General features: G+C 34.2%; 1 protein-coding gene across 7 annotated transcripts in view; it reads right to left on the reverse strand.

Annotated features, from left to right (window-relative positions):
• Positions 1-12,911: 12,911 nt before the first annotated feature.
• Positions 12,912-13,812, reverse strand: part of Dus4 (Dihydrouridine synthase 4) — a 219,280-nt gene continuing 218,379 nt past the window's right edge. For all 7 annotated transcript variants that reach the window (XM_067106581.1, XM_067106576.1, XM_067106584.1 and 4 more), the window contains one exon: positions 12,912-13,420. In XM_067106581.1, coding sequence (XP_066962682.1) covers positions 13,131-13,420 — 290 coding nt within the window. In that variant the 3' untranslated portion in view covers positions 12,912-13,130. The remainder of the gene's footprint in view (positions 13,421-13,812) is intronic.

The following is a 13,812-nucleotide window of genomic DNA, read 5'->3' on the forward strand; positions in this document are numbered from 1 at the left end:
TGTTAATTCACTGTTGTTACATAAAAATATAAAAGGAGTTGAACTGCTGTTTTGGTATTAATATACATTCAGTGAAAGTGATGTTAATACTGTACCATAAATGCTATTATATGCGAATTTTTTAAGGTTATTAAACTTTTAAAGACAGTATAGTATACAGCATAGATTGCCTGGGATAAGCCATGACCAGATATGTAAAAGCATAGGACATGAATGTTTGCAAAACACTCTCTGTCTCCATGGCTTAGACCAAATTTTCCACACCCCTCAGTGTCATTGTCATGATGTTACTTTCATCCTTCATAGAATCATTTGTAGTATTTGACATGAATTTTCATATTACATTTAATGAAACTACATTCTGTAAACTTTTCATACATTGACTGAGAGGGAAGGAATCATGACTAGTTGATAAGAAGAGTTATTTAGAAGGTAAAGTACTTATTTATCCATGTTGAATTATGTTATTGCAGCCAGTATACAAATATGTACAAGCATTACACTTCTGTGGAGAGAAAGCAATGGTGGTGTTGTGTGCTGTGTAGAATGGCTGTCTCCTCGGTCAAATGGGATTCTGTGGTTCTCTTACACATCACACAGCATCACTGACATCGCATGCATGGTGTCAGGTATATTGCCATCTTTGTTAGACATCCCCCCCCCCCTTCCCCCCCACATACTGACTGCTCGTGATTGTAATGTGCCGTCAAGGAATCCTGCAAGCAGGGTTGTAGTGAACTAGTAGAGTTTACATGCTTGGCACTTTGTTAACAGCACATGTTAAAAGAATTAAAGGAAATTTACATTTAGCATTAAATTTAAATCTCATTTGAATTTTTTATCACTTTTCTTTATTCTATATATTTGACAGCCTTTGGCTGTGCAGTTAATTGTAGAACAAAGAAATTGACAATTGGACAAATTAAAAGAAAAGTGGGCTTCTCCTGATTAACAATGCATGCATGGCTCGGATGCCTTCTATGCTTAGTAAAATCATAGAGGTCTGTTGTACAAATTGTATTATCTAGGTTAAGATTACATTAAATGTAAAATTCAATTTTCATGTAAATACAAGTGATCTTGTATATTCGCCATACATTGTAGATATCTGTTGAGCGGGTAGGCCATAGTTTCTTTCTTCTAAAATATTAAAACCTTCTGTTAGAAACATTAGGTAGGTCTTTTAAGATAAGTCTGCGTTATAGGTGATATTACTGCTTTTAAAGACTTTCAATACAGTACTACTAGGTATTGACTAGTTGTGTGCATTGATTTTAGAATAGTTCTTTATAGGATTTTGTTTTACTGCACAATACTGTACCAAATTAGTAGGTACATATGTAATTTTGAGTACAGTACAGTATTTGAAGATTTTTGTGATACAGATGAAATCTGCATAAAATCCAACACCATTGTTACAGACAAGTGAGACTCATTCCCATTCAAGTTAACTTTCAACATTTTGTCCGTTGAAAGGTTAGCATACAAGGTTTTTGCAACCCGATGCAACACGAGTGAACAACAGATACATGTTGAGGAAGAAATTCATTAAAATTGACAGGAAATGAGTACAGTAGTAGGAGAATCCTCAGACTGTGATGCAGCTTGTCTGTCCAGTACAACTATTTTGAAATCAGCCTTTTGATAAATGCTGAATTATATAGAATTTGTTATATGAGGTCTTTTAACTTAGTGCCATGTGATGACTTGTAAGGTAATTTAGCCTCACAATTATATAGTATTAATCATTAAAAACTGAATACTACTATGTAAATGAATCAAGAGACAGTAGTTATGTTGAGTTGTGAAGACTGATATCCTGCTGAAGCTGATATTAATAGAATGGAATTCCCTACATGTATCTGTTAGCTAGCTTTACAATGCTAGAGCTCAATGCCATGTACTTGGCCAGATTAAGGCTGCTATATTAGGCCAGGAGTTGGCCTGAGTAATATTAGGTTGGTATGCCTGCTCCAAAATATGCCTTCCCAACTTTTCTACTGGTTTCTGAGCCTTATACTAAGATATCATTCTTGGTAACAAGTAGCTCTTTCTCGAACTGTGCCTTAGATCATCATTGTAATTAGGAGTCCTGGCGCTCTACCGTAGCTTGCCCTAACGCCTGCAGCCACATGCTAATGAATGGTCTGGAACAGTTACTTTTAACTTTCAACCTGGTGGATCTAGTTAGGTAATGCTGGCAGCTACAGTGGAGTGGCTTTGTTAGACTCGGCCTTTGGTAGACACATCAGAAGGGTATAATAATAATAATAATTATAATAAATAACAATATTACTGATAGAATTGTTGCCTTCATTTTGTACTTGATAGAGCACCCGGTCAGTCATTATGACCGTGAGTTTGTTTCTGGCCCATTGGGAGATGTAATGATGATAATGTATTGGCATTCATTCGCATACATTAAATACAATGAAATGCTTTTTGTTATTTGCTCTGTATACATAAAAGCAAAATTATCATACCGAGTATTTAAAGCCAAAATTTCCTGTTTTAGCACATTAAATTTTTAGGCATATAACAAACTTTAAGGTGCTGTGGTTTCAGGAAGAAATACAGTCTAATAGTAGCAATAAAGTCATTAGATAAATTTAGCCCCAAAAAAGGTAATTGTAACTGAACTTTGTTGATCAAGTCAAGAGAAGCCAGGTAGAGTAAATGAATAAGCCCTGTAAATACATTTTGCTTTAGGAAATATTTTAGCATTTATTTACAAGTATTACTCTATGTACGTAGAAAAATCTCATGATGAGTATTTCCCACCGTAATACACAGAATTGTATAGCTTTTGACTTAAGTCCCTACCTCGATATCCTAGACATATAATTCTTAGCTCATAAGGCATTTACTTAGACATTTTTGTTATAGATTTAATTTAACTGTAATGGGAAAAGGGACAAGCACAATAAGCTAATTACATACAGTAGTCTGATACTGTTGTAAAATAATTGCCTTTAAATTTGTTACTTTCATGTATATTTATTATGTATGAGATGTACAAGGCAGAGAACCTGAAGACAATATTGGTCATCTTAATGTCAATGGTAATTTTATTAATGTGTATCAACAGTTTTATAGTTAAAGGACTTCTTTTCTTACTAGTTTTTATTGTGATTCAGTCTGTGCTTCTTACAGAATGATTCAATAAGGAGTTGAGAACTGCTGATACCATTCTTATCCTTTTGGCCACTTTTATGGAATAGGTTAATAACTTAAAGTAGAAAATGTCACATGTAATCACTTTTCATGATAGGGGCTAGGTTTTACCTTGGAGCCAGTCATGAGCAGAAATGTTGCCATTTTTCAGATAGGAAGATTTCGGAGATCCTTAAAAACAGTCCAAAGACAGACAGTTTTACCTTGTGGGTGCATATCAAGTTAGAATGAATAGCTTAGATATAGGAGATCTATTATGGAGCTTAGTGAACTTATGTAACGGAGAAGTAAGTACTATACAGAGCTTCGGTACTGAACTTACCTGTGAACAATTCATATCTTGTATAAGCAGTTAGTTTATATTGATACTGTTTTACTCCTGCCATCCTGTATCATGGTCTACATGGTGAAGCAGTAAGCCCCTAACCTATCCATTGATATGCGACAGCAGCAGCATTAATTTGTTCTCCTTGGTAACATTCCCATTGGACCAGCTCAGGAAGATATCCCCTTCACTGGCACTTACCCAATATTTACATTTGTTACCTACATAAAAAATAAAACAACATTAATTCTACATATACAGTATGTCTTCAAATATGTGTGTGTTTGTTTATATTTATGGCTAAAAAAAATCAACAAAACCAAACACAGAAAACACCAGCAAGAAATCATGAAAGAAACACAATCTACAATGAATTCAAAAAATTCTTAAAGTGCTTAGCTTTAAAAAGTCAAGTTATAAGAATCATTAAGCACAGTAAAATTATACATGCATGCATACACATATCAATATCATATTGTATAAAGAATACTAAATTTGACTAAAAACAAAACATGGTTTTACTAAGACTATAACTAATGCTTCTTGTTATTTTAAACACTTTAAAATCACCTACCACTTTACCAGGTAGCTGGTGTAATCAAATTATTAGTACAGAGTTTACTTTTTATTTTGTTCTAACTTCACATTTTAAGCCCGTTTTTTTTTGTTTACACTTGCAATTCACCATCACATGGTTCACTGTGAACACTTAATGCCTGCAAATTCCACTTAGCCATGTAGGGGAGTGGTTAACCTGACCTTTTTAATAATTTGCCTTTTAGATTTCTTACTGCATCCCTGACTTACTCTTGAAAATTCCAACAAGTTCCAAGATGACAGCGTTGATCGTTGTCTGGTAGTGCTGTTAGTAATACTAACACCCTTGATCCTCTGCATATTCAATCTCAGCTTTTTTATAAAATGCAAAGCAGCAGATCAAATAGAGCAGAGACAACTGTTTGTTTAGTAGTTTTACATTGTTTGACATATCTCAAGTTTATCTTATGAGGATTGACTCCTCAAAAACCTCCTTTACTCTAAGTTACTTTCACCAGGACCTCTAACTCCCCATTTTGTATCTTGTGTCGGGTACCGAGAGACTTCCCTTTGATTCACATCTGAACCCTACATTCCTCAACAAGGGCTTTTTACTGACAAGTGCATATTAATCTTGATTGTTCTGCTTATTTTGCATTTCACTTGAAGATTAGCTAACCCAAGCAGCAGTGTAAAACCCAAGTCTCCAGTGCCTGCTGATACAAAAGTCCCACTGATTTACCTGCCAACAGTAGGGTCTTTCCATCTTCAATACAATCTCTCTCATGTAGTAATTACATTTTCACAAAAAATAATTGCTGTATCTCTAATACAAAGATGTTTCTATTCTAAAACTTAAGTTATTTTCCTTATATTTTAAGTATTTATCACTTCCAAGTCTGTTCCCTCTTGCCTCCAAAAACTTTACAAAAAAGTGTTTCACTTTAGGAAGATTCAAAGTAATAATGTGATTTATTTCACATACTTAGGTACATGAAATGTAGTGTCAAAAATTCACCCCTGGGAACTGGATACACAGATGTTTTCATTAAATTTAAATAAATTTGGAGCACTTTGCACCTTAAAGTACCAACATTTCTTGCTTATCTCTTGACTAAATGGCTTTATAATGATGTACAACCATTGTTCTTCAGCTGAAAGTAAATATTTGTTCTCAAGTACGAGATGTGAAGCGAAGCAAGGTAAAAGTGGACTAAATAATTAAAATGACTGATTGATTTACGTAAACTGATGTCAAAATGGCTATGGTCACTGACACGAAAAGACTCATTAGAAGACCATGTTTTGTATTTCCACTTTCACACAAGCAACCTATACAAATGAAGAATATGCAATTCACTTTTGTAGCCCTTTTTTGTGTAATGTTAAGAATTATGTAAATACTGGGTAGGAACAGACTGGGAGGTCCATTATCATCATGCTCTCTTCCTTATTTTGGCCACTGATACATGATCTATGAGAGGTTATGGTGCATCTTTATTAGATGACGTACTATAAAATTTTCAAGCCAATTAAGCCCTCGAATGCAGTTCGACACCAGGTACGTGAGTGTTTTTGTGTGTGTGTGTGTGTGTATCTGCAATAAGAAGACAACTTTGGAGTCTTAAGACACTTATGTCATTATGCTTGTAGGCTAGAAACAGTACAGAACTTTCCAGACAGAGATGTACTTAATGTTAGTGTTGTGATACTTTATTTAAAATAAAGTAATTCTTCAGTAATAATCATTAACAGTGTAAACAAATGTGAGCTTCAGTGCCTAATTTCAGCTGTTTTATATTTCCATGCTGTGCATAATGCATTACCTAGTTAATATAACCTGAAACAAGTTTGTTACTTTAGTACATTTTAAATCTGTAGAACATGTATGATATTTGGTGCTTTAAGCTAAATTATATTTCACTGTTATGCAAAATACTCAGAATATCTGTAACACTATTTGATCTTAGTTGAGGAAACTATTTTCCCTAAAGAAGATCTAAAATATAAAATTATCTTTGTTCAAAAAAGATCTTAAATACAGCTCCCTTTCAAAATGTTTTAAAATATTTTCCTAAATATTTTGAGTAAAAGGTTTTATTACAGCCATATAATTTTTCACAAAATATCATTAACTTATGTTCTAGTTGTCTCTTTAGTACCTGCTTTTAAATGCTGATTATTTTTTTTTTTTTTTTGTTGTGGGACCAATGTCACCCAACATTACTATAGATATATGCTTTTGCAAGACCTCATACTTATAAATCTTTTAACCTGATAGCTTGGGGTTCGAATACTGTATATGTTTCAACAGTTCTTTGTACCAAAAAGGTCCAAGTCTCAGTTGACCTAATACAAATTTCTTGTTACTGATAAAACTACTTATGTTACATACTTTGCTATACTAACTACTGCATATCTTAAACATCTTTTTGATATGGATGTCTGTTATTGCTCCGATCAAATTTTTCTTTGCTTCATCTATATAACATTTTGTGTAATGCACAAACTTATGAATGTTTATTTACAAGTATTAGTATGTGTTTCTCTTCTGTATTGCATGAGTATTTATCCATTAAAATAATTGTATGTGCAATAAGCATAATTTAATGTCATGATGTTTTATCAATTATCTAATTGTTGCGTCTTCATTCAAATATAATGCAGATGGATTTTGTGAGTTTTAGTATTGTGGTATAGCAATGGAATTTTAAAGTCTTCATTCTTTACTTTATCATTACTGTTGCACTTTTAGAATATCCATGGGTTCCATATGAACTTAACAGACGTATGACAAAGTGATAGAGTATGTTTTGTCTTCAATATCATTATGCCTTTATATTCAATATTTTCCTCACTGATAAAACAAGGTATACTACTATAGAGTTTATCAAAGTAATTAAAAACAAACTACCTAACACAAATCAACAGTGTTATATGGCTATCCCAAATGATTCTGTATTGAATCTGAGGATAAGTTATGTCTTATCTATCAATTTAAAAGTCAGAAATAAAAATTAAATTTTAAAACTGATTACAGAAAAAATTTACTTTAACGTCATTTCAAATATTAGCTATTCATTATTAATTATATATGATTCCAGTTAATACTATTAAAAGACTGTCAAGTACTCTAATACATTGTCCTCTCCTTGAAAGAAAAGCCAACAGAAAATATTTGCAAATAGGTTAAATTTCTTCATTTAATTAAGAAGCTAAAGCTTTTCTTTGTTTAGCCAATTCTAATTAAGCTAAAATCTGTAGCCTTTAAAACTAAAATCAAATGTATTATTTTCAAGTTTTCTGTACACCATTGTATTCCATTTTCACCATAATTTTTTACTTAAAATGAATAAATTAAAAGCTGTAGAACTAACTTCATTCAGATTCTCAGTTAACGGTACATACCTACTATAAGGTTATTTCACTGTTTGACAGTAATTTAGCATGAACAGGACTAGCACTTAAAAGAGGTGTTTTCATAACTGCTCTAGGTCATTAACGACATGGAATAGGTTGACCTGTTAAGGGATTTATGAGCCTAAAATTTTCATAATTTCCAAATTTAGTTGAATTTCTTACTCAACGATACAAATGAAAGTATCTATATATATCATCTGCATATCAGTCAATTTAGATTTAGTATGAGATCATTGATCTTAAATAGTTGTGTAGCATAAACAACTGATTTCCGTATGTTTCAGTACATAACTCTAGAATAAAAAATTAAGCTTATTGGCATGAGGAAGTTACAAGAAAGTACTATAGTAGATAGATCATGTAAACAGTGGTCAATTACTAAAAAATAGTGTATTTTTATTCTAGAACTTATAAATTTGTTTTTTTACAATGTAACTTCAATATTTGGCTTTAGTATGTTGCATGACTGTGGCCAAATAGTGTTTATATTGTAAATGCCTGTTAATAAAAACAAAAAAAATAAAAAATAAAAAAAAAGTGTGGGTCATAAAGGTGCCGTTACCCCTATCATCAGTTTGTGGCTCAGCATTATGTTCTTAAATTTAATTCTAACCCTTATTGATAATATTAGATTAAACCTCCTGAACTTGTACCATATCTCAACATGTTGCCCTATGTAATTTCATTGTTGAAATTTATTCAGTCATTAATAAATGTAACTTCTCTACTTTGGCTTTTGCAAGCACAAATTGAGGACAGGGTCAGTTGTTCTTCAGATCGTTATCATTTCTTTTTAAACAGTTAAGGGTCTGGTTGTGTTTGCAGTATTGTAAATAGTTGTGGGAATAATACTGTACATTTGAAGAGGAAATATATAGAAAATGTACTGTACTGTTTGGGTCTGATGGGGGTCAAGTGGAAAGTTGTGTGTCCCAGCTACCTATGTATTTTTTTCTCTATTGTTTATTGTTTTTGACTGTACAAGTTTGAATCTGGAGTAAATTTCAGTGTTACATATTGTATTAATAAAGGTTTGGGTGCTATCTTTTCTTTAATTCATTCCTTTTACTCTGAAATTAATTAATGTACTATACTCAAGTTCTGTACAGTGTATGCAAATATGGGAAATTTTTAAGATACACAAAACCCAAAGTCTTTTATATGTATACCTCCAGCAGCAGCTGGTCCATTAATTAAAGCTTGGTAAAAAGTTTTTCAAATCTGGCAGCGGCCAGTGTGGGGATTATAGGCAACCACCCATGCACACACCTGCGCAGCATCAGTTTTCCTTCATCAACAGGCCAACTGGGGGGTGGTTAGAGGTGGAATTATAATAAGACTTTGGGTTTGCACATCTAGAAATATGTTAATTATCTTACAAATTTTCAATTGTTCCTACAAGGATATAAACCTGTCTTTTCTAGGGAAACCTTACCAGCTTGACAGGAAGAACTGTCTCAAGATCATGACAGGGATTGATCCCCCACTCAGAAATGTCCATTTCCCAATCACATAAGTGAGCAGAGGAAGGACAACTGTAAAACTCCTGTCCATCCCAGCATGTGTGATGTCCAAGATGATATGGCCCTGTGCCAGAGTGTGGCTTACTGTGACCTAACTCTAAGAGTAAAGGACATAGATTCCCAAGTAAGTAGGGAGGAACAGCTCAGAAGGTAGCATAATATTGCAAAATCTTGGAATGTCTACCCTACCCAACCCCTCTCCTGTTAAAGGAGGGACAGAGAGAGTCACATCTACTAAAAGGTTAAAGTCAGAGATAAGAAGCACTGGTGAGTAACTTGCCTGCACCTGACCTGGCGAGTGAAAGTATAGGGTTTGGCTGCCAGGAAATAGATGCTAGTCAGAGGTGCAGAGTACCAGTCACTCTTCAAAAAAACAACCATTTGCTACTGTAAACCTACAAAGTGATACTATTTTGTCTAAAGGGGACCAGGTTGCTACACAGGCTAAGCAGCCACCACAGGTCCTAAGGAAAATGTATCCAAGGACTTGTAGGGAACAATCCATATGGGAGAAAGAGGTTCAGGTTGTTTGGCAGTGGTTTAGGTGTGGGTAGGTGCCAGCCCCAGAGGACAGGTAAGGAACAGGGTATGCACAGTATGGAGCAGATGAGATACTGGCAGTGTAGTGCCCTTGAAAGACACTAATGGAACTCTCTTCACCCTCCCACTCAGGAACCAAGACAAACACTCAGCAATAGCCAGAAGCAAAGAATACTCCTGGCCTCTGCACAACAAACAGAGTGAGCCTCAACGGAGACCGCAGACATGAAACACACAAACATGCTATCGCATCCAGGGCACCTACACTGATCGTTCTTACATGGAGAAGAATAATCTAGCACCTTCATTCCAAACACAAGCACCGTCAGCACTATAAAAAAAAGCAACAACCATAACCACTTAAACATAGAAATGCAAAATGAAGCAGCCAAAACCATATCCATGATGGAATGTGTGTGAGAAGCTATTTCTACATAGATAGTAACCAGCTGAAGGAAAAACTGACTGCACAGATGCCTACATGGGTGGTTACCCACAATTCTGGCACAAGCTACTGTCATATTTGAAAACCTTGCTATTAAGTACCACCAACTACACCAGACACTATTGAACACAGAAAAGGCTGAGGGATACTGTAATGTTACGCTATTGCCACATCAGCTGTATAATTTTGGATTTATTTAGATGTAACTGATTTGTAGACAATCTTGACTAAACTGCAAAAGCTTTCATGCTGAAACAGTCACTCAATATTCATGAATACTAAGATACAATGTACACTTTTTAAACAATTTTAAAAAACTAAAAATTTATCCCTAACTCTATAAAATAGGTACTGCTCAACAGTGCATTAGAAGCCCTTAACTATAGAGCATAATTCTCAAATACTAACCTTTCATTCTAGATACTGTACATGACAGAGTTTGAACTGTATTACCCACTTTTCCATTATCATGAATACTCCATTGAGGTCATTCTTTAGACTTTTTGTTCTGCCACTAATAAAAAATATGATTACATGGATTACTGCATTTCATCTATCATGAATCCCCATCATTCACATTTATATTAATTTCATTAAAAGCTTTCTAGTTTGGACAAAGGGTTAGTTATTTAAAGTCTACATACATAAATCAAAAGGGAATGGCTACCAGAATTATAAAAAGCACACCTATTAATGTTCAAGAGTAATATCAAGAAAATGTTAAAGGCAAAACAGATAATCCAAACTGATTGTCAAAAATTCAAGTTACCAGATTTCTCCCAAAAAAAATCCTAGGACATGAAGTACTAAATTAACAAACGGGTGAAAGATACAAGTACTTTCCGTACATGGCTTCTATTCGAGTCTTCCTTTTTCCCCAATAAAAGTTATTTCAATCTTTCAAATTCCTCAATAAACTTACCTCAACTTTTATTCTTAATTGCCTGGATCAAGATGGAAAAAAATGAAGCCTCAAAGATACTTTCCACAAACTTCAGAGGATTCAAGTGTCTTCTGAAAAAAATTATTGATGAATAAGGTATTATTATTGATACACAGTTTAACCAGACCACTAAGTTGATAACAACTCTCATATGGCTAGCCTCATGGGTTTGTTCCTAATGAGTATATAATATCTAAAGTAAACTACCACTTCTCATAAATTTAATTATTGGATAGGATGATAATGTTGAAGATCAACAAAATTTCTTTCAATTTTGATTTCAAAAACTTGATATGCTTTATGGGTTAAAAACTGGAAAGTCACATGAAATGTGTGACCAACTTGAAAATGTCTAATATTACTTAAATATGGTCTTACTTTTGGTGCAAGTGGTTCGTTTAACTTGTTCTAACTATCATTGGGTTGCCATAAAGGCTTTGTCCAGGAAAATATATATTAGATCTTACTTAAACTGAAACTGAAAATGCTCAGGCCTAGCAGTATCATAATGCAATATTTTATTTATTACAAACTCAACAATCATAGAGTCCTCATTCATGGCCTCAATGTCCTGACCTGTATGTTCTTATGGCTAGTAAAAAGAAAAAATAGAATAGTTTGTGAGCCTTTCACATGTAAGCAGTGCAACTTTTCACCTTACTGCTTGCCTGAATGTGGTGTGGTCAACACAGGTATGAGAACCCCTCCAGCTTTTGATTTAGCAGTTTGGGAACTGGTAAATATAACATATTCAAAAGCAACTAAAAAAACACAGAATGGCTAAGACACAAAGTGTTTAGTAGCCTTGGCAAATCAGCAGTTTGTCTTCCTGGGAAAGTTCATCTATATTAGTTTTGATTAATTTGCATTTAATTTCAGTAATCTAACTCCTTTCTCTATCTTTTCTTGCAAAAAGTTTTGTTAGAGACTGCCATTGTTTATCAGTCTTGTTAGTTTCCCATAGATACCTTAGCTAACTACAGTACTCTGCACAAAGTATGCAAATTTTGGTCTTTCCATGTTTGTTTGTAATTCAGACTCCCAATATTTCTAATTTGATATGTAATCTTTCAAGAATTTATCAAATACCAAAAATATGAATGTATTGCTATTTAGGACAGATGCCAAGATAATGAAGATATCACACTTCATACAACTGTAATCCAAAACAGTACTTGGGAAAGGTACTGAATCAGAAACAATGTCTCAGGTAGCTTTTAGGTTTATAAAAGATCAAGAACAAAACCTTTGGAGTGCACAGCAAGGCACTTGTATCAGTTAAGTCTTCTAGAATAGGAAAAGCAGAACACTTCCCTTATACATGAGACATAGTGACCCAAAACCTCCAGAGATGTGTCTCTATAGTACCAAGACAGGAATGATGAGTTCACAATCTCTTCTCCCAAGGGTGTGATTGGTCCAAACTTTCATGGTGTTCTAAGCCATGTTAATTGCTGATGCTACATGAAAGTTAGAGGAGCACTTCTAAATACCATTACTATATTTATAACTAGATAAATATATCAAGTCACAATATACACTATTGAGACTACCTATTTGCAGGAAACTACAGTGACTATATAAACTCAAGTTTCTCTGGGTAGTATTCTTGTTAACACATTAAGATAACACACTCAGAATCCCTAGAATATAAGCTTCAGCATAAAGTAAATCCACTAAAATCACATACTCTTTAAAATACACCAATCACTATCTGAAATGCAACTCACTCTCTCAAAAGGAGATTTAAAGGAGAAAGTAAAGATTGTCATAATTCCTGATTAATGTCTTTTGCCTGGTCTAGTTTTGTCTAGGTACCTTAGTCAATCCTAGACAACTGTTCCTCACATGAAGATTTAATCCAAATGTAATGAGCTTCTCTGCACTGAAAAGCTCTAAGCTTAGCTGTTGTTTATAAAACAGTCACTTTTGTAATCTTTTGTTCCATAATATGCCCTTTGCTTGAAAATCCTCTAGAATAAAAGGCAAAAGAAATATCTCAACTTTACATTAACCACTTTAATCACACACAACTCTAAAACTGAGGAGGAAACTATTGTGTGTTCTGCTTGTTCTATATTTTAGAGAACAACAATTTAGTAAATACTGTAATAGACCTATGTTGTAAAAGAATTACTTTTAACTGGTATAATTCTGAGCAATTATCTGAGAAAACCTAATACTTACCAGCTGAAAATCTTTCTCAGCAAGACATGATGAAGATTAACTATTGAAGAAAATTCTTACAGTAAGTCTGGCCCTGCTGATTATTATTGGATGGCAAGAGGGTAATTTTTCCCTATTTTGGTAGCGTAGCCGCTGTTCACCCTTAAAGGAGTTACACTCTTGTGGTCCCCCCAGGGAGTTGAAGTGGGAGTTCCTAGACTCCACTGCTTTTGGAGTATTGGGCCAAATGTGGATTCTGCTCGGAGAGGGATGGAAATACAATGCCATAGTTCTGCCAGAACATGTACAGTAGTCTCCTTCTTCCATACCCCTGCTGAAATCTGTAACTAATAGAGAGAGAGCTTAAAAATGAGCTCTTTCATCATTTAAACATGCTGCCAAAAGCATGTGGCATATTTCACACATGGCCAGCCAGCAACCAGATTCTCCTTTATTCTTTCTGGGGCTGGCTCATGGCAGGTAGTTATGAGCCATTTCCACAGGCAAAAAGCAGACTGAGCATTTGCTGTGGCACAGGTAATGTGTAAGTCCTGAGTAATAGTAGCCCAGTAGTGATAAAAGGAACAAGTGTTTAACAAAAAACTACCTAGTGTTAGCTACCTATATCACTGTATAGGCCACAAACACTTCAATTAACCCAAGCCTACATGGCCACAAGTGCATGTCCATAATATGATGTAAGGAAACATGATCAGTGGGTCATATCATAAAATAGCAG

The sequence above is a fragment of the Macrobrachium rosenbergii genome, chromosome 7, assembly GCF_040412425.1.
Source record: "Macrobrachium rosenbergii isolate ZJJX-2024 chromosome 7, ASM4041242v1, whole genome shotgun sequence".
Lineage (NCBI taxonomy): Eukaryota > Metazoa > Arthropoda > Malacostraca > Decapoda > Palaemonidae > Macrobrachium > Macrobrachium rosenbergii.